This window comes from Schistocerca cancellata, chromosome 1 (genome assembly GCF_023864275.1).
Source record: "Schistocerca cancellata isolate TAMUIC-IGC-003103 chromosome 1, iqSchCanc2.1, whole genome shotgun sequence".
Lineage (NCBI taxonomy): Eukaryota > Metazoa > Arthropoda > Insecta > Orthoptera > Acrididae > Schistocerca > Schistocerca cancellata.
Genome location: NC_064626.1, coordinates 285,052,289 through 285,075,198, shown reverse-complemented (window position 1 = coordinate 285,075,198; position 22,910 = coordinate 285,052,289). Strand labels below are relative to the sequence as shown.

Here is a 22,910-nt window from a genome sequence, read left to right as displayed (position 1 = left end):
ACGCAATACTCGATCACTGATAGTAAATCGCAGAGAAGCCTATGCGTGAACGCTCTATATACAGGGTGGTCCATTGATAGTGACCGGGCCAAATATCTCACGAAATAAGCATTCTATGCACCAGGAATTGCATGGCGACGACTTTGAACGTCGTGTACAGTTCGTAGATTTTTTTGCAAGCGTTCTATTTAGCGACGAAGCGTCATTCACCAACAGCGGTAACGTAAACCGGCATAATATGCACTATTGGGCAACGGAAAATCCACGATGGCTGCGACAAGTGAAACATCAGCGACCTTGGCGGGTTAATGTAGGAGCGGCATTATGGGAGGAAGGATAATTGGCCCCCATTTTATCGATGGCAATCTAAAAGTTGCAATGTATGCTGATTTCCTACGTAATGTTCTACCGATGTTACTACAAGATGTTTCAGTGCATGACAGAATGGCGATGTACTTCCAACATGATGGGTGTCCGGCACATAGCTCGCGTGCTGTTGAAGCGGTATTGAATAGCATATCTCATGACAGGTGTATTGGTCGTCGAAGCGCCATACCATGGCCCGCACGTTCACCGGATCTGACGTACCCGGATTTCTTTCTGCGGGGAAAGTTGAAGGATATTTGCTATCGTGATCCACCGACAACGCCTGACAACATGCATCAGTGCATTGTCAGTGCACGTGCGAACATTACGGAAGGTGAACTACTCGCTGTTGAGAGGAATGTCGTTACACGTATTGCCAAATGCAGTGAGGTTGAGGGACATCATTTTGAGCATTTATTGCATTACTGTGGTATTTACAGGTAATCACGCTGTAACAGCATGCGTTCTCAGAAATGATAAGTTCACAAAGGTACATGTATCACATTGGAACAACCGAAATAAAATGTTCAAACGTACCTACGTTCTGTATTTTAATTTAAAAAACCTATCTGTTACCAACTGTTCGTCTAACTTTGTGAGCCATATGTTTGTGACTATTACAGAACCATCTATCACAAAGCGAAAAAAGTGATCCAACTAAAACATTCCCATTTCTTTACGTACTATACGAATATGTAATAAAAAATGAGGGTTCCTATTTTAAAAAAACGCAGTTGATATCTGTTTGATCTATGGCAGCGCCATCTAGCAGGCCAACCATAGCACCATCTGGTTTCCTCCTTTAAGCTAGACAAGTTTCGTTCTTTGTAGTTTTTTCGTTTGACGCTTATTTCCTGAGATATTTGGCCCGGCCTCTATCAATGTACCACCCTACATACATTCGAGAGTCCATGCAGTCTGGTATTTGTCGTAGGTTGTTGTGGAACTGATTAGTGCGACATGCCGTGTAGTGCGGTAACATGTCTGCAAAATGTCACATGAGTGCTTCCGATCGTGGACGAGCTGTTAGACGGCTGGAAACTGGTCAAAGTGTCACTACTGTGGCCGCAGTAATGGTTGTGTCCAAAAGTGTCATCTCTCGATTAAATGAGGCCGCTGAAGGTGCAAACGCTATGCGGAAGCAAGCCGGTGGTCGTAGACCACCACATCGCAAGAGGATCGATGCGTAGCCCTAGTGGCGAAAAGGATCAGACATCTGACCCCTGGGCACGTCACTGCAGGCCTTGCAACCGCTACCGGTGCTCGTGCCTCTGCCAGAAACACATCGCGGCGATTGAATCAGGCCACTTTGTATACTCGGAAGCCTGATCTGCTGCTTCCCATTTCAACAGCGCCATCGACAAGAAAGAGTTCGTCAGTAGGGAACATAATGGTTGGGGTCAGCAACAGTGGTCCAGAGTGATGTTCTCCGATGAATCCCACTTCACTGTGGCAAGTGACTTTGGCCATCAGTTAGTGTGGAGGAAGAGGGGAACACGTTACAGACCACATAATGTTCATGAAATTCATCAATATGGCCTAGACGTTATGGTGTTCCGGACAGGCATAGTACAGAATGGACGAACACCGCTGCATATCTCTGCTTGAGGTATCGTTACAGCACAGAGGTGTTACAGAGGATATTATTCTGGATGATCTAAGTCTGTTTAGATGTGCGATAAGGCTCGATAATGCCCGCCCACACAGGACCACTCAAGCGCCGGATGCACTAGAAAGTGAAGATACTGAACGTATCGAATGTCCTGCGTACTCCGACCTAAATCCTATAGAGAATGCCTGAGATGCTCTTGGAAGATGTTTTTCTCAACGAATACACCCTCCCCGAACTGTACAAGAACTGAAAACCACCTAAATAGAGGAATGGTATAATATTCCCCAAGGATACCTCAACAGTTAGGTAGCCAGCATGAATAACAGCTACAAAATATGGAACAGTGTCCGAGGAGGGCGTATTCCTTGCTGAGTGTTCGATATCGACCATTCTGTTGTGAGTCTGACAATAACGTTATTTATGTCTGTAGTCCTCTTTCCCCATATGGTGAAATATGTACCATTTTTCGTTATAAGTATTTCACTCGACCTCTATTGCGTATTTACAGGGTCACAATTATTGAACTATATGAAAAAAAAACATAAATTAGTTACTACACTTTACTCAACATGTAAACGTCACTACAGATATTCGGATTTAGGTTATGTCATGTTCGATATGCCTGCCATCGTTGACGATGATGTGGCACAAACGAATAGCGAAATTCTGCATGATCCGCTGAAGTGTCGGTACATCAATCGTGCCGATGACCTCCTGAATGGCTGTTTTCAGCTCAGCAGTTGTTTTGGGGTTATTAATGTACACCATGTTTGTAATATAGCCCCACAAGAAAGAGTCGCATGTGTTCAGATCCGAAGAATACGCTGGCCAATCGAGGCCCATGCCAGTGGCCTCTGGGTACTCTAGAGCCAGAATGCTCCTCCAGCACATCAGACGCTCTTCTGCTTCGATGGCGTCGATCTCCGTCTTGCATGAACCACACATTGTCGAAATCATGGTCACTTTGGACAATGGGGATGAAATTATCTTCCAAAACGTTCATGTACCATTTGATAGTCACCGTGCCATCAAGGAATATCGCACCGACTATTCCGTGACTGGACATTGCACACCACACAGCCACCTGTTGAGTGTGAAGAGATTTCTCGATTGCTAAATGCGGATTCTCATCAGTCCTTCAAATGCGCCAATTTTGCTTACTGACGAATTCATCCAAATAAAAGTGGGCTTCGTCGCTAAACCAAACCACGCACGGCATACTAATTCCATCGTGTCACGTGGCCAATCGTGCAGTTTGAATGTCCTGACGCAAACCATTCAGAAGTCACGACGATTTTATTTCATGTAGTTCAATAATTGTCACCCTGTACTATATTTCATCTTGTCCATCGTTGCCTGTGATTATTGCTGTCCAAAAATGTCTATCTTCGCCGGCCACTGTAGCCGAGCGGCTCTAGGCGCTTCAGTCTGGAACCGTGCGACCGCTACGGTCGCAGGTTTGAATCCTGCCTCGGGCATGGATGTGCTTGATGTCCTTAGGTTAGGTAGGTTTAAGTAGTTCTAAGTTCAAGAGGACTGATGACCTGAGATGTTAAGTCCCATAGTGCTGAGAGCCATTTGAACCGTTTTGTCTCTCTTCCTCAGCAATTGTCAGGTAGTGTATTTACCATCACGTGCTTCAGGACATCCAGAAATTTCTCGACGGAGCGGAGGACGGCGTGATATACTTCAGCCTTGGCAGCAACGTGAAAGGGAGCGCGATACCGGAGGAGAAGCGGCTGGCGTTCCTGGAGGCTTTCGCACAGCTGCCGCAGCGAGTGCTCTGGAAGTGGGAGGCTGGCAGCATGCCCGGTCAGCCGGACAACGTTATGACGGCCAAGTGGTGGCCCCAACAGGACGTCCTTGGTAAGCTGTCCTCCGCAACGTCCTCTGTAGTCCAAACGCCATCGCTATGCTGTGCCCCTCACCAGATCTTCCACTTTCACAGACGTCTCTTCCAACCGACCCATCCGAGCGCCCTATTTGACCCGTCCACAGCTTCTACCTGCGAGCGTTGGGTCACGCTCAGATGCGTCGATTGGCAGGGCGTTAACTACGAAAGTTAAAGATCGAGGTCCGAGTACCAGTCAAAAGCTCAGTATTGTTGTACCTGTTGCGCCATCATCAGCGGACGCTCTGTAGCCAATTACGTTTTCAATCTGCATAACTAAAATTTTGTCTCAACAACTGATCTTACCTTTCATTACCTTCACAGCACATAAGAATATGCGGCTGTTCATCACGCAAGGCGGACTGCAGAGCGTGAACGAAGCAAGCTACTTTGGTGTGCCGATGATCGCAATTCCGTTCATGGGAGACCAGAAGCACAATGTGGCCAAGATTGTGCAAGCTGGCATAGGATACCGCCTGATGTTCAAGGATGTCACCGTAGAATCGGTACTGAAGGCTGTGCGCACCGTTCTTGGCGATAAAAGGTGAGAAAATGATTTCTTACTACAAGAAATGTATGTAATTATTTATTATTTTACTTGTTCAGTTCAGTCAATAAGCAGCGCGTTATGACATTGTAGCGCAGCCTGCACAAGTTTCTTCCGCTTCGGCGTTAACAATTCGATTTCATTTAGTGGTGCCGTTCTATATTTTTGCACGTGTTTATTTCAAGTCATAGGAATTTTGTCTGAAAAATTTGTCCCCAGCTCCAGAAATTTTTTTATGAAGCACATCTCTTATCAGTATAACTATTTTGAATCTAAATATATCTTTACTGCATCTAGTAGAAATTGTCCAACAAATGAAATAAGTGATTTAGTGAAGCAGATTTGAACAATTAGACTTCTCTTTATGCAATCGTTCTATTTACTTCTAACAGAAAAGAGTAACGGTAAGGCACCGCATTTCAGTTCTGGAATAGTTATTCTCATTCCCAGTGCTTTTTTCCTAAAAAAAAAATTTTTAGGGTACTCCGACATTGGATATAATGCAGCGAAAATTACTTATAATTGAAGCATGGGATACCACCCGTCTGCTTTTAGCCATGACATAATTAACATGTCGAACTGCAAAAAAAGTGGTATCAGACTCTTCATTTGACTTTAGGCTCAAAGGAAGCAGGCGATACCGAGAAACCCAAACATACAAGAGAATGTGGTATAGAACATTTCAGTTTATATCAGCTCAAATAAAGCATGCGATTCCCACCAACCCCTGAACAATAAAAGAAAATGGTATCGTACACTTCAATTGGCCTATAATACACCTCAAATGAAACAGGTGAGTCCACTCAACCCTTCGACCTACAAAACAATACAAGGGAATATTACCGAACACATATTTTAACCTATAAAACACCACTAAAAGACAGAATACAACAAAAACCATTCACACCGATCATCAACAACAATAGAAACTACACTACAAAAATCTTTTGTAACCTTGTTTGGCTCCCGAAATGGCATAGATGATGGGTGATATCCCGTGCTTCAGCTGACCCAATTTTTAATACAGCTGAAAATTTATGTAACTATAAAACTACAGTGTAACTTACATTAATAGCATGTCAATGACATCGCTTTTCCCACCAAAACTGCACTGGTATCGTTCGTATTGCAATTACCAACACGAAAAAATAAAATAAAAAATTTACGTCCGCGAAATAAATCTTTGGCACTCTTCCAAGTTCTCAACATCATGAAAAATTTACTTTGTTGACTAAAAAGTTTATGGGTACGCATCCCCCAGCGTTCCCCCAGCAAAAACAGCACTGCTCATTCCTGTGCACGCTATTTTGTCAGAAGTGTCTGCGCACCTTTATGTAATGCAGAATTGACCACTAGATGTCATAAGAGGCGAACCTGCCAACATAAAAGGAGGTAGGGAGTGGTGTCTGTAGAGAAGCTGTAACAGCGTGGGTGGGTTAGGAGAGATTTGTGATTTTGTACGTTCACTAGTCGTTCAAGGTCACCCGAGTAACAAATCAATCAGGGACGTTTCACCCATTGTTTATCCTTCAGAGTTGCCGTTGACGACGTGATTGTCAGGTAGAAATGCGAAGGAAGAACCACGCCAAAACCAAGACCAGGCAGTGAGCGTCGAACACTGGAGGCGGTGGAAAAAAAAGATGCTTTAATTCAGAGAAAGAAATCACTTGCAAGTTTCAAAGAGTTACCAGCAATCCACTTATCACAATGAATGTGGCCACCGGTGTGGCCGAGCGGTTCTAGGTGCTACAGTCTGGAACAGCGCGACTGCTACGGTCACAGGTTCGAATCGTGCCTCGGGCATGGATGTGTGTGATGTCCTTAGGTTAGTTAGGTTTAAGCAGTTCTAAGGTCTAGGGGACTTATGACCTCAGAAGTTAAGTCCCATAGTGCTCAGAGCCATTTGAACCATCCATATCCTCCCTGTTAGCTACTCGTAATTTTTAGATTCCCATTGGAGGTCGAAAGCAAATGTGCATTCGCACTGAAGGTTTCGAGTCATTGGTCATCGAGACGAATCAGTTATATGAAGCGTGATGGCTATTCTTTTGGCCATGTCCAAAGAACCGATACCATGCAGGGTTCCAACTGTGATACACATTCCGTAAGTTGAAAGGGCAGGGGGCAGAAAAGCAAGGAAAGGGAAGGAAGTAATGATATCAGTTGCATCGAGACTTTGTGCAGATTTCACACAATAATTTTCTTCTATTTTTAGTTTTCGGTGTAAATTGTTTCTGTGTTTCAGGTTGTGCAGATCAGTTTCTATATTAGTGGGGTGGTGGTTTTTATTTATTACTTGTTCTGCAAACACTCTTCAGAGCTCTCAGGTGCTTGTTCTGTGTAGGTTTTTCGGACGTTTCTGCTCGTTTCTCCTATGTATTGCACTTGACAGGAGTTAAATGTGAGTTGGTATATTCCTGCGTCGCTCTGGTTTCAGCCCCTCCAATAACCAAGTTTTCACATCACAGAAAGGATGAGCTCTCGGACCCCTGTTTATTGAGTTCGCTTTCCTTGTTTTTGTGAATACTTTCGCCTCTCAAAATACGAGGGTCACTCCAAAATAAATGCACACTATTTTTTTTAAATTCATCTTTTATTCTACACGTTTGAAAATTTTACAGTGTGTAGATACATCCTTTAGGAACAATATTTTCATTTCTCCACATAATTTCCATCCCTCTCAACTGCCTTACGCCATCTTGGAACCGGCGCCTGTATACCAGTACGGTAAAATTCTGGACCAACCTGTTGGAGCCACTGTTTGGCAGCGTGCACAAGGGAGTCATCATCTTCAAACCTTGTTCCACGAAGAGAGTCTTTCAGTTTCCCAAAGAGATGATAGTCACATGGAGATGGAGCCAGGTCAGGACTGAAAGGCGGGTGTTTCAGTGTTGTCCATCCCAGTTTTGTGATCGCGTCCATGGTTGTTTGACTGACATGTGGCCGTGCGTTCTCGTGCAACTGCAAAACATCCTGCTTTTGCCGATGTGGTCGAACACGACTCAGTCGAGCTTTAAGTTTCTTCAGTGTCGTCACATATGCATAAGAATTTATGGTGGTTCCACTTGTCATATGTCCACAAGCAAGAGGCCTTCGGAATCGAAAAACACCCTAGCCATAACTTTTACAGCAGAAGGTGTGGTTTTGAATTTTTTTTCTTGGGTGAATTTGCATGATGCCACTGCATTGATTGACTCTTCGTCTCTGGCGAAAAATGATGGAGCCATGTTTCATCACCTGTCACAATTCTTCCAAGAAATTCATCTCCACCACTCTCGTACTGTTCCAAAAGTTCGTTGTATAGCGTTTTTCTTGTTTCTTTGTGAGCCACTGTCAACATCCTGGGAACCCACCTGGCACAAACCTTTTTGAACGCTAACACTTCCAGTACTCTGCAAACACTTCCTTCCCCTATCCAAACGTAGCGTGACAATTCGTTCACTGTGATGCGTCTGTCAGCAGTCACCAATTCGTCAACTCTCTGCACATTGTCTGGAGTGTGTACAGCACGAGGCCTGCCGCTGCGAGGACAATCCTCAATATTGCCGTGCCCGCTTTCATCACGTAACCTGCTTGCCCACCGACTAACTGTACTGCGATCGACAGCAGCATCTCCATACACCTTTTTCAACCTCTTGTGGATGTTTCCCACTCTGTCGTTTTCAAAGCACAGGAATTCTATGACAGCACGTTGCTTCTGACGAAAGTCAAGTGTAGCAGCCATCTTGAAGACATGCTGTGACGCCGCCACTCACGGGAACAGGCTGAACTAAGTTTGATAACAAGCAGGAAGGATGTATCTACACACTGTAAAAGTTTCACACATGCAGAATGAAAACTGTATTTTTACAAAAATAGTGTGCATTTCTTTTGGAGTGACCCTCGTATTAACCACTTTTTTTATCGCCTTGTTATAAAATCGCGGGCGACAGTTTCAACTGACGTCACGATGGGTGACGGCAGGTGAGGCGGCCATACCACGTCACGGTTTCGCTGACTTTCTACGTCATTACTGTTGTCTCGTCGTGCTCGGTTGATGATTCCATTCCGACGGGACTTTCTTCTGACCAGTTTGTTGTTGCTGTGGTCTTCAGTCCTGAGGCTGGTTTGATGCAGCTCTCCATGCTACTCTATCCTGTGCAAGCTTCTTCATCTCCCAGTACCTACTGCAACCTACATCCTTCTGAACTGCTTGGTGTATTCATCTCTTGGTCTCCCTCTACGATTTTTACTCTCCACGCTGCCCTCCAATACTAAATTGGTGATCTCTCGATGTCTCAGAACATGTCCTACCAACCGATCCCTTCTTCTAGTCAAGTTGTGCCACAAGCTCCTCTTCTCCCCAATTCTATTCAATACCTCCTCATTAGTAATGTGATCTACCCATCTAATCTTCAGTATTCTTCTGTAGCACCACATTTCTAAAGCTTCTATTCTCTTCTTGACTAAACTATGAAAGGTGGCTACACTGAGCCACAGCGCCAGATATCGTGCCAGAGAGTATTGTTCCGCCGCCTCCACTGGCAGTGCTTATTGAGACGTAGCGGCAAGCAGTGCTTGCCGAGAAGTTGTGGTGGACACTGCTTGTCGTGAAGTCAGAGTGAGATGTGGTAGTGGAGAGTGTTGTTCCATGTTTTATGCAGTGGTTTGATGGGAGAGATAGCAGATGTTATTCCAATGGAGATATTGTAATGGTCAGAGTGCTTTTCATCAATATATATGAAGGTAATAAATATTATGTTGTTTATTTATTTGTGTGTCCTGAATAATGTGTCATTACAGGTTCAGTCAACAAAGCATCTGGCTTGTGTTCATGTATTAGAGTGTAATTTTGGTTTTCTAGCACAATTATGGTATTTGTAATTTTCTTTTATCACGTCAGTATAATTGCTATTTAAAAATTCTTGTCTTATTGAAGAAGAACCGTGCCAGATGTGCGTTGAGTCATACTACCACATACAGAACAGCTACACTTGTGCTTTGTTGGTTTCGTAGGTTTTATAGTTGCTGGGGACTTAATTAATTAACTGTGTTAACGAAAATTTTCTTACATTCTTTGTTGTCATTCTAAGCAGTCAGATTGCGTACTAAAACTAGTCAGGGCCAGCCGTTTACGAGACTTGCGTAATCGGACATACAGCTACTAAAAATATTTGCATTTGTTTTATATTTAATTGAGCCCCCATGCACGTGGCGACCGCTGCTTCGGATCGTCCCTTGGAATTCTTCTGATTGCAAAAATAGTAGACAGTAGTATTGTTGTAGTAATTTGCAGTTTAGTAATTGTAGTTTGTATTGCATGTGTAGATTTGGTGATTGTCATTCTTCTATTGTTTGTTAATCGTGTTTGAAGGAAGCATTTCGTGTGATTGATATTGTTGGTGATAAAGTGTCATTGTGTGTAATTTTCATATAGTGACGAGTTTTGTATGTTTTGTAAATGATTACGCGATCGATGAAAAAGGCAAAAATGATGAATAGTGAGAATGACGAAATTGTTAACATGGCGAACTCGCCAACAGAGGAAAACAGTATGATGGATAATGAAGTGGAAAACAATGTAATAAGTCGGGAAAATAGTCCGGAACCATTTCAAAATTTTTCTCAATCAGAAAATTCACAGAATCCGAGATTAACGACAGAAGATTCTGGAATAGTATCGAACACAGATAGTCTTACAGCTATGACAAAGGAAGCTGGTTTTGCGGGAAACGTTATGGGCGAAAAGAATTTCGAACCAGTTACTATGGAGCGGTTGATGAGTGCTATATTAAATATGGGATCACAGTTACGATCTGAAATTAAAACTGATATGGGAACAATGCAAACTCAGTTTGTATCTGAATTAAAAACAGATAGGGAAACAATGGAAACACGGTTAGACTCATTGGGATCGCGGTTAGGATCTGAATTTAAAACAGAGATTGGAACAATTAAAACAGAGATGGGAACTTTGGAAACACGGTTAGATTCACGAATAGGGACATGTTTCAAAAATATGAAAGATGAATTAAAGAAAGAAATCAGAGAAGAAGTACAACCGATTTTGAATGCTCACAATAATAGATTAGTTGCAGTAGAGATTAGACAAAGGGAGCAGGATAGAGAACAGGAAGAAAGAGATCGCGTGATAGTACAGAAATTTTCAGAGTTAAATTTACAACGTGCAAAAGATAAGGAAGAAATATTTGAGAGAATCGAGGAATCCGTACCAAATGACAGAATAAATAATCTAACACAACAATATGAACAGTTAACTACCAAATGTGTCAATACTGAAACCCGAGTCGCGACACTTACGGAAGACGCAAATAAACAGAAAGAACAAATAGGTGATTTATCGGAAAGAGTTGAGGAGATTTCAGATAAATTGACAAATCTTAGTTTAAATGGGGACAGAGATTCAGATGATACAGCACCATTGCCATTTGCAGAAACCGAAGAGTACCAGAACATAAATAAGCATGTTGAAAATCAGGGAAAATTTAATGAACGCGTTAAAAGGGAAGTGGAGGCATTAGAAAAGCAAGTCAAACAAATTGAAAGCAAAATCGTAGGAAAGGACGGTAGAAGAAATTTGGAATCACCGATAGCAGCGGGTTTTGAAGAAAGTAATTTATTTCATTTACGAGATGCAACAAGAGAGTTAGTGGAGTTAGTGGAGGCATTAGAAAAGCAAGTCAAACAAATTGAAAGCAAAATCGTAGGAAAGGACGGTAGAAGAAATTTGGAATCACCGATAGCAGCGGGTTTTGAAGAAAGTAATTTATTTCATTTACGAGATGCAACAAGAGAGCGCCAGGCGCGCGAACTTGACAATAATCGACATTGGGACTGGGACAGACGCGGTAGGTCTTTGTCGCCACGAGGCGAAAACTTTGACTATAAACACTTTTTGACTGTTCGGAAATTTAAGATCTTCCGCAATTCTAAGAATGACATACATCCATGTGCATGGTTAGATCAATTTATGTACGCACTCCCACCAAATTGGCCACTAAGTCACAAACTGGAATTTATGTGTGGATATTTAGAAAACGAACCGGCGACGCGGATGCGCGCACTCATTAGAGATTGTAATAGCCTAAATGATTTTTATCATGCATTTCTATCGGCATATTGGTCCGAAAACACGCAAGACAGAGTCAAAAACAGTCTTATTATGCAGCGTAATTTCAAACAGTCAGAGTTCCGCACGCCAGCGGAATATTTTGAAGACATGATTCGAAAGAATCAGTTCCTTTCCAATCCTTATAGCCCGACTGAATTAATTCGCATTTGTTTAACTAAGCTGCCACAATCCATAAGACAAATTGCCTTAGCCGGAAGATGTAAAGACGACATTGAGACTTTTAAGACTTTGTTGCAAGAACTTGAGTATGACAACGACGACTGGACTTCTTGTAACTTTTTCAGTAACAGTAATTACAATAGATTTTCAGAGAAAAGGGATAGTGATCGGAACGGGCGTTATATGGGGAACTTTGAGAATGACAGACGTAACAGACAGGACAATAGATACCAGCCTTATGACAATAACAGACGTTCTAACAGAAATTACACAGACAATTATAATAACGGTAATTCCTACCGGAATGATCAATCATACGGAAACAGTAATCGGTATCATCAAGACAGAAATTATTCATACAGTAATAGAAATTCTTACTACAGAAATAACCAGGGTAGTAGATACAACAATAATTTCAGAAGTGACAGTCGAAATTACACAAGAAGTAGTTATGCAGACAGACAGGAAAACAGAAATTTTAATAACAGACACAACCAAGAATTTGTATCTAACAGACAGGAGGGACCTAATTGGCATCCTCCACGTGACAGAACTTCAGAGAGACAAGTGCAAATCGTAGAAATGGATCCGCGGAATGACGCGAATACTCAAAGACGTGACGCAAACAATCGACAATGACTTGCAGCTTCGGCTTCTGGCAGCAATATAGACGGTTCAGAAAGTAATGACACTACGACTTTACACTACGTACGCCTGGAAGACATGAGAGACATTTTGTTAGACGAAAAGGAAAATAATGTAGACTGATTTTTACATCCTGTTATTGAAGTATGTGTGGGTAAGAATAAGTTCACTGCAGTTTTAGATTCTGGGAGCCCAGTGAATATCATTAGTGAATCAGTTTTTCGTATATGTGAAAGAACTATTGCCTGTCCTGTGTTACCTATTTCCAAAACTACAATTCGAGGAGCGATTTCTGGAAAGGGTGTAGAAGTTAAACAACAGACCAACCTAAATTTCAATTGTCAAGGATACGAATTTTCTGCTAATTTTATTATTGTTCCATTACTCAGTACACAAATTATATTAGGTATGGAGTTTCTTAACGCACATAAGGCAATTTTGAACTTTAAAGAAGGAAGTGTGAATTTGACTGTTGCCGGAATGCCGAAATGTTTGAAATTTTTCGAGTGTTTAACAAGATCTGAGTCAGATACAAAATGTTTAAGGTTTCTTACTTCTGATGTTTTCGTTGAGCATTATGACGACAATGTGTTTATTCATGACAATGACAATAGATACAGAGACGCGATGGATGATATAATTAATAGCGAAGAATTAATTAATGAAAAGGTTAAGAAAGCTGAAGTGCCAGATGACGTTGCAAGAGAAGAGCTGCACCAAATTTTGACTTCACATGCTACAGTGTTTAGTCATCACACGGGAACTATACAAGGCTTACAATATTTATTTAAAGTAAAAGAACACACACCATTTCGCGGGAAAACGTACGCTATTCCTTTGGCTTACAGAGACAAGGTTAAGAAAGAACTTCAATACATGTTAGATCAGGGCATTATTGAGCCTGCAGTCAGTCCTTATACTAGCCCATTACACGTTGTTCTTAAAAAGGATGGATCAATTCGTTTGGTTCTGGATTCCAGACAGATAAATAATATCATCATTCCTGAAACTGACCGTCCACAAAATTTAGATGAACTTCTTCAACATTTTCATGGAATTAAAATTTTATCCACGATTGACATGCGCGCAAGTTTTTGGCAAATAGAACTCCACCCTGATTGTAGAAAATACACTGCCTTTTTAGCCTTTGGTAACTGTTACCAGTTTCGGAAATTACCGTTTGGACTTACTGTATCTTCAGCAGCATTCATTCGCAGCTTAAATGAAATTTTACCTGTTTATCTTCGTGACAATATTACTTCATATGTTGACGACATTCTTATTGCTAAACATTCTTGGAGTGAGCACAACAAAATTTTGGATTCATTATTACGTATTTTTGCAAGAGTTGGCATTACAGTGAACTTAGAAAAATCTGAATTTGGTCGTTCTCAGGTGAAATTTCTCGGTCACATTATTTCTACAGAAGGTATTCTTCCTGATCCAGAAAAATTAGACGCTATTCGTAATTATGCTGTTCCTACCACAAAACGTGATGTTCGTAGTTTCCTTGGTGTCTGTAATTTTCTTAGACGCTTTGTTAGATTGGACAATTTGGCCACACCTCGTTTATGTGAACTATCCGGAAAGAAATCTAATTGGTGTTGGGATGAGGAAGCTCAGTCAGAATTTGAACAACTTCGTGATGCTTTAGTTGCTGCTCCACTTCTTTCACACCCGGATTTATCTAAAGATTTTTGTTTGGCGACGGACTCATCATACAAAGGCCTATGTGCACATTTATTTCAAGAGATAGAAGAAAACGGCGTTGTAGTACAAAAGACTATTGCATTTGGAAGTCGTGTTCTCTCGAAATCAGAAAAGAATTATTCGATTACGGAACTTGAAGCTTTGGCTGTTGTTTGGGCTTTTACAAAATTTCGCACATTTTTGTTTGGCAGACATACTAAGGTTTACACCGATCATCGAGCTCTGGAGTTTCTTATGTCGACCAAATTAACTCATGGCAGATTGTCACGATGGGCGTTGTACCTACAGGAGTTTGATTTTAGTATTGTTTACATACAGGGTTCTTCAAATATTGTTGCTGATGCTTTATCACGTGCACCTATAGGTTTGAAACAAAGTGCTGAAGAGGACTGTAAGGAAAACAATTATTGTCTGATGTATATTCAAGGTGTTGCGTTTGAGAACTTTATTTCGTCTTCGCTCCAGGACATCGCTAAGGAGCAAAATAAGGATCCAATCTGGAAGGACATTAAGGAGAAGTGGAGGAGAAAGGAAAGCGTAGCGATTAGACAGCATTATTTAGTTCGCAATGACATTCTTTTCAAACGAAAATCGGTCGACAACTCTGTTTGGTTAGTTTGTATTCCTGATGAGTGGGTTAATAAGCTGATTTGGTATACGCATTTCAGTTATGCACACTTTGGTCCCAGAAAATGCTTTCATAAATTACGAGAAAATTGCTACTTCAATAATATGGAAAAACGTATTCGATTTGTTCTTGCCAAATGCAAATTATGTCAAAAGGCTAAGCCGCCGACAATTTCTCTCAGAGCACCGTTGTTTCCTATCATTCCAGCAAAATTAAAGGAGATGGCTGCAGTTGATTTGTTCGGTCCAGTGGTTCGATCTACTAATGGTTTTGCGTACATTTTCGTAGCAGTGGAGTTGACATCAAAATATGTGTGTTTTACACCGTTACGCAAAGCAACAGCTCGTTCAGTATCTAATGCTTTCATTAACCATTTTCTTAAAGAAGTTGGTCATGTTGATAAGGTTATATCAGATAATGGATCACAGTTTCGTTCTAAAATTTGGGTTCATACTCTACGGCGTCGTAAAATTAAACCAATTTTCATTTCACTTTTTCACCCTCAATCTAACGCTTCAGAGAGATGGATGAAGGAAATCAATAAATTGTGTCGTCTTTATTGTCATCAGAATCACAGAACGTGGGATCAGTATCTTCATATTTTTCAAAACAGTCTGAATGAACTTCCTAATGACTCAACTTCTTTACCGCCTACACTGATATTAAAAAACAAAGCACCGACAAATCGCATTTCTGAAATCGTTCCTTTTCCGCCTACACGGAAACTGCGGCATTCTGAAATTGTCAACCTGGCTCTACGAAATATTACATCTGCGGCTGCTAGAAGAGAGAAATCAGCTAAGCGTCCTGGTCGTTTAAAAATCTTGTCAGTTGGTCAGAAAGTGTTAATTAAGTCTCATCGATTGTCTCACAAAGGCTTGTGTCGCAAATTTTTTCTGCTTTATAACGGCCCATATAGAATTCGCAAAATTATTCATGATAACACTGTAGAAGTAGAAACTCTTAAATCACGACGCTCTAAGGGAATACATCATATATCTAACGTTAAAATTTTTGTGGAATGACATACTTTCGAGAAACCAACAGTTTACGTAAACATGCAGAGAATACAAGGATACCGCGCTGTGTTTTGGCGGCGCGGCGGCACATACTCAAAGCAACAGTGAAGTCTGCGCGCCGCACAAGGCAGTCGTTGACCGCAAACAATTGCTTTCTACGTCACGCTCCTACAGCTGATCGAGCGCTCAGTGCGAATGCACTGACAGCCGTAAACAAATACAGTCTTTCTCCGAATAAAATCAGTATAAAGCTATAATGACTTGATAAATTATGTTACTAACGTTCAGTATTTTTCAGGATACGGTTCTATAAGATATTTAAGAACTTCAGGTAAATTCTGTGTGTCTCCGACGTTAAGACGACTTGCTATCGAGAAATTTTCAGGAAGAATGTAATTTCCAAGAAGAAACTAATAAACTAAAAAAAGGTAACTATTAATTGAGTTTATTTTTCAGGTAACATATTTCCACTTAGGTACGTACTTTAGACATAATTGCTGCTCGCGATTACGTGATTCATACTTTGTGCTAAATTTCATGTTCTATGAATTTACTTGTGAAGCGACGTGCTTGCGTACGTTAACTGATTTTGACAATGATTATTAATGAACTGGGTTGTAACTTGTGTATATTATGCATCGCTTGACTGCACTGCTTTTTCACTGATGTCATATTTTTTAATTATGTGCCTACTGTGCTTATTTATTTAAATTATAATTGTCACCTGATGAATTGTGCTGATGTGGTTAGGTATGTAAGTTATACTTTGTGATTTATCTGCTTGCGCCTTCATGTTTACTTATTAAGATTACATATGAACATTATTTGCTTACGATAATACGATGCTAATTACCTGTTTGCTGCTATGCGTATGGATTATATATTTATACATTTCTGTTTGTTGTCACAACTTCTCTTTAATTTGGTATATAGCAATGCTGATGTACAGTGTACGGACATGGAGTTTAGGTTACGCTGTGGTATGGGTTACGGATTGTTCGCTTGGCAGAGCCTCGTTGTAAGAATTGTGCTGCATCCACTTGTTGACATTCTGTTCTCTACTGGTATATTTACTCGCTATTGCTTGCCTTGCTTACGCTCAGTGCCTTATATTTTTAAGATAAGAAAATGAACTGCTATAATTCGACGAACGACATTAGTACAAGAAACTTCATAGAAGTCACATGAGCTGGAGGTTTTATGAAAGCTTTATAAATGGATGCCAATAGGAAGGAAGCTAACGACGTGACATACCAACACAGTTATTACACTGCATTTTTCGTGAGCAATTGAAATAGGAAGTGACACTTGACACAAGAAATACTCCACATGTTTGCTTCTGTTTGCCATAATTCTTGAAGTGGTGTACACACTGTGAAATATTAGGATCATTCACACTCCGTAATCGTACTTAATTACTGAGAGTTATTCGAACTAAGTCTGTTAGAGGTCATGTATGCATTCTTTGTTTATAATTCATAATGAGTAGAAGATTTTGGTCAGATGGATTACACAGAGGTTGTGTGTTGACAGTGTGTCTTCGGATTGTATGGGATGTGGAGGTTTGCATTAGGATTTTATCTGTACTTGTTCGAGGAAACTGACTAGAGGAAAGAGTTGTTATGGAAGTGAAATGAAACTGGCAATAAGGTTTATATGTATCGACGTATTGAAGAGGTATTATTGAGGTATTGAGATTATATGAAGTTTATTGGAGTTTTGGTGTATAAGAGGTAAAGTAAGTGAGGTGCATATTTTTTTTTTTTTTTTTGTTGGTCTATATGGAACATGGAGGATGAAGATAGCAGACTAGAACACTAAAATGGAAGGAAGATTGTCTACACACACTTTGTTAAATCACTAAGCAGTATGTACTTTTTTTTTTTTGGAGAGAGGAAGTTGCATATCTTGGCACACTGACAGTTGTTCAGCAACCGTACATTTTGACCTCGCTTGGCAAACATTGGTCTTGACATGATGACTATGACGTTGACTTAACTATCATTGACTGTTATACATTGCTGTCACTACTACTTGATACACAAGTTGAACATAAAATTTTGACAGAATTGAATTTAAACAGTTAACGCTATTCAATTACACAGTAGTACTTAATGTGGATGAAAGATGAGTGAGTGCGTTTGGTGTGTTTTCCTTTCCTAATCCTACCCACCTATCTCCTAAATATTATTTTATTTGTTTGTAGTGGCTTGCACTGACACCCATAAATATTATAGGTTTACTGATGTTTGTGTATTTGTAATAGCAATATGACAATTATCTGATATCATTTGTGTGTTTATTAGAATTTGTATGTTTAGTGTAAGAGCATTGTAAAAGCATTTGTATGTGTATTCAAACTGTTGTTCATGCTTGAACAGTCTGAGCAGTGATAGTAAATATTATGGACTGTTACTTGTACTTTTTCTACATGATTGGTGCCACTAGGACATGTTTAGTTTCTGCTGATGAACTGTGTGATCAGTGATAGTGAATATGATGGACTGCTCTCTGCACCTGCTCATCATTGCTGGGTGCAACTGATGGAACTGCCTTTATTGAAATGATGTCACTTGTTGCTCTCTGCACCTACTCAACAATACTGGGTGCACAGATGGAGCTACTTCTATGGAAATGATGTCATTTGTCGGTGTCTGCACCTACTCAACATTGCTGGGTGCCATTGATGAACTGCTTCTACTGAGAAATGTGACTTGTTGCTGTGTGTACCTCATCAACATTGCTGGGTACCACAAATGGAACTGCTTCTACTGAAATGATGTTACTTCTTGCTGTCTGTACCTCTTCAACATTGCTGGGTACCACAGATGGAACTGCTTCTACTGAAATGATGTTACTTCTTGCTGTCTGCACCTACTCAACATTGCTGGGTGCCACTGATGGACTGCTTCTACTGAAATGATGTCACCTGTTGGAGTCTGCACCTACTCAACATTGCTGGGTGCCACTGATGGACTGCTTCTACTGAAATGATGTCACCTGTTGGTGTCTGCACCTACTCAACATTGCTGGGTGCCACTGATGGACTGCTTCTACTGAAATGATGTCACCTGATAGTGTCTGCACCTACTCAACATTGCTGGGTGCCACTGATGGACTGCTTCTACTGAAATGATGTCACCTGTTGGAGTCTGCACCTACTCCACAATGCTGGGTGCCACTGATGGACTGCTTCTACTGAAATGATGTCACCTGATGGTGTCTGCACCTACTTAACATTGCTGGGTGCCACTGATGGACTGCTTCTACTGAGATGATGTCACTTGTTGCTGTAGCACCTATTCAACAGTGCTGGGTGCTACTGCTGGAACTGTCAACTACTTGTTGTGAAAATTTGTATAAACTGATTTTTTGTGTATTACTGTTTGTGAAAAGTTATGAGACTCTTACCTGTACATATTCGTCATTGCTGACGCTATTGATTGAACTGTTTAACCACATAATACTTGTGTAAACTATTACGTAAAGTCACATGTATGAAAGAATTTGTATTGCTTAGTGTATTTTATATATTAGGCTATTGAAAGGTCAGTGCAAAGCCAAAATTTTATCTAGTTATATGATATTTACGTATTAATATTATCTTTTATTTTTGTCTGTATTTTTTTGACGAATTTGGTGGTATTTTCACCACCAATGCTGGCAAAAATACCATCAAATTCTAGCCCGTGGAGGAAGGGCATATGAAAGGTGGCTACACTGAGCCACAGCGCCAGATATCGCGCCAGAGAGTATTGTTCCGCCGCCTCCACTGGCAGTGCTTATTGAGACGTAGCGGCAAGCAGTGCTTGCCGAGAAGTTGTGGTGGACACTGCTTGTCGTGAAGTCAGAGTGAGATGTGGTAGTGGAGAGTGTTGTTCCATGTTTTATGCAGTGGTTTGATGGGAGAGATAGCAGATGTTATTCCAATGGAGATATTGTAATGGTCAGAGTGCTTTTCGTCAATATATATGAAGGTAATAAATATTATGTTGTTTATTTATTTGTGTGTCCTGAATAATGTGTCATTACAGGTTCAGTCAACAAAGCATCTGGCTTGTGTTCTTGTATTAGAGTGTAATTTTGGTTTTCTAGCACAATTATGGTATTTGTAATTTTCTTTTATCACGTCAGTATAATTGCTATTTAAAAATTCTTGTCTTATTGAAGAAGAACCGTGCCAGATGTGCGTTGAGTCATACTACCACATACAGAACAGCTACACTTGTGCTTTGTTGGTTTCGTAGGTTTTATAGTTGCTGGGGACTTAATTAATTAACTGTGTTAACGAAAATTTTCTTACATTCTTTGTTGTCATTCTAAGCAGTCAGATTGCGTACTAAAACTAGTCAGGGCCAGCCGTTTACGAGACTTGCGTAATCGGACATACAGCTACTAAAAATATTTGCATTCATATTTATTTTAATTGAGCCCCCATGCAACTATTTATCGTCCACGTTTCACTTTCATACATGGCTACATTCCATACAAATACTTTCAGAAACGACTTCCTGACATATATATCTATACTCGATGTTAACAAATTTTTATTCTTCAGAAACGCTTTCCTTTCCATTGCCAGTCCACATTTTATATCCTCTCTACTTCGATCATCATCAGTTATTTTGCTCCCCAAGTAGCAAAACTCCTTTACTACTTTAAGTGTCTCATTTCCTAATGTAATTCCCTCAGCATCACCCGACTTAATTCGACTACATTCCATTATCCTCGTCTTGCTTTTGTTGATATTCATCTTATACCCTCCTCTCAAGACACTGTCCATTCCGTTCAGCTGCTCTTCCAAGTCCTTTTCTGTCTCTGACAGAATTACAATGTCATTGGCGAACCTCAAAGTTTTTATTTCTTCTCCATGCATTTTAATACCTACTCCGAACTTTTCTTTTGTTTCCTTTATTGCTTGCTCAATATAGAGATTGAATAACATCGGAGATAGGCTACAACCCTGTCTCACTCCCTTCCCAACCACTGCTTCCCTTTCATACCCCTCGACTCTTATAACTGCCATCTGTTTTCTGCACAAATTGTAAATAGCCTTTCGCTCCCTGTCTTTTAGCCCTGCCACCTTCAGAATTTGAAAGAGAGTATTCCAGTCAACATTGTCAAAAGCTTTCTCTAAGTCTACAAATGCTAGAAACGTAGGTTTGCCTTTCCTTAATCTATTTTCTAAGATAAGTCGTAGGGTCAGTATTGCCTCACGTGTTCCAACATTTCTGCGGAATCCAAACTGATCTTCCCCGAGGTCGGCTTCTATCAGTTTTTCCATTCGTCTGATAGTTCGGTAATTTTCACATCTGTCAACACCTGCTTTCTTTGGTATTGGAATTATTATATTCTTCTTGAAGTCTGAGGGCATTTCGCCTGTCTCATATATCCTGCTCACCAGATGGTAGAGTTTTGTCAGGACTGGCTCTCCCAAGGCTGTCAGTAGTTTTAATGGAATGTTGTCTACTCCGGGGACGTTGTCTTTCACTGCTCAGGAGTGAAAAAGTTGTCTTACGTGTTAATTTGCAGGTACCAGGAGAACATGAGACAGTTCTCGGCGGTGTTCCGCGAGCACCAGGAGACGTCACTGGATCGCGCCGTGTGGTGGGTGGAGTACGTTCTGCGCCACCGGGGAGCCCCGCACCTGCGCAGCGCGGCTCTGGACCTGCACTGGTGGCAGCTCTGGCTGCTCGACGTCATCGCATTTGTTGTCATCGTGCCGGCTGCTGGGCTCTACCTGCTGTTCAGGGCCGCCCGCTACGTCACCACAACACGTGCCGCTCTGAAGAAGAAACCACACTGACACTGCGGACTACTGCCTGACCACGGCGGTATTGCACTCGGCCTCCAGTGGCCGTTATCGAAATGGTTCAAATGGCTCTCAGCACTATGGGACTTAACAGCTGTGGTCATCAGTCCCCTAGAACTTAGAACTACTTAAACCTAACTAACTTAAGGACATCGCACACATCCATGCCCGAGGCAGGATTCGAATCTGCGACAGCAGTCGCGCGGTTCCGGACTGCGCGCCTAGAACCGCGAGACCACCGCGGCCGGCGGCCGTTACCGGAAACACGCGGTAACGGTGCAAAAGACAAATACAGTGGTGATTGAGGAAAGAGCATAGGACTGTGAACGATTTCAAAACAGCTGTGCACATAGTAAGGTCCCCGCTGGATACGGTGATCGATGCGCAGTGTCCAGGTTCTCCCCAAAGCTCCGGGCGAGTTCGATCGTTTATTCGGAAGGGGAACCCACAGTGTCTGTCCCCTTTTCGGCCTGTCGGCGATGAGAGAATCGAGGCGCAAGCCCTGAGATCTTTTGAAAGTTTACCGTCTTATCTCCTTGCCTAGGGACGCCAGATGAAAGTTGATGTCGTCAAGCGCTGAATCAAAATTTGCGCAACGGATAACTGGGGAGGGGAGCTTGAGAGCGCTACCTAGAGAGCGTGCCCTATCTGTACGATACTAGGCAAGGGGCTGGAGGGCTCACACGCCGATGTGTGGGTCCCAGCATTCTATACCTTTTATTTTAAATAAATTCCTTTAACTTGACTTCTTTGTGATTTTTAAGGTATGTTAAAGATTGATGACTGTTGATTACCTATTTATTTTAAACATTATCACTCGACTTTACAGCTATTGCAGCAATTGTTTCAGTTTACAGATATTACAATTTTACAACTTACAGCGCGGATATATTATATACTAATCTGCACGCACATTTCTACGGGTCAGACGGAATTGCGTTGGCCAAATGTATACCACCAAAGTCTCCCAATATTTTACATAGGACATTCACTATGTGAGGAGGATAACGCGCAAACTGGGGACCAGATACTTTAACACAGGGGTCAAATTTCCTAAATTAACGAGATCATTCATTTCCGTACACAATCCGAAGCTGGAAATAAAAGAATTAGTACAAATATTCAAATACCTCTCTTCCATGCGTGAACATTGAGACAGACGCACTGAGGGCACGTCTGTTCACATACCCGTCTTCTGTAACACTTCCGAACATGGCGGGCACCCGGAGGTCTTCCTGGGCCCCGGTGGAGGGGGTGGTCGAACCACTTGGCCGTGACCAACCTCTCCACCCCAAATCTTGTGACACTGGAAAGTCTTTGACTTTTACCTGCCTGTGCTGTCTCTCTGATCCCCTAGCCAGGAGTAAGGTTGGCACTACTATACTACAG

At 41.4% G+C, this 22,910-nt stretch overlaps 1 protein-coding gene across 1 annotated transcript in view; it reads left to right on the top strand.

Moving 5' to 3' along the window:
• Window positions 1–21,664, top strand: part of LOC126171287 (UDP-glycosyltransferase UGT5-like) — an 84,908-nt gene extending 63,244 nt beyond the window's left edge. The window contains exons 5-7 of the mRNA XM_049920789.1: window positions 3,622–3,844; window positions 4,194–4,413; window positions 21,242–21,664. Of these exons, the coding sequence (XP_049776746.1) occupies window positions 3,622–3,844; window positions 4,194–4,413; window positions 21,242–21,515 (717 nt within the window). The 3' untranslated portion in view covers window positions 21,516–21,664. The remainder of the gene's footprint in view (window positions 1–3,621; window positions 3,845–4,193; window positions 4,414–21,241) is intronic.
• Window positions 21,665–22,910: the final 1,246 nt, after the last annotated feature.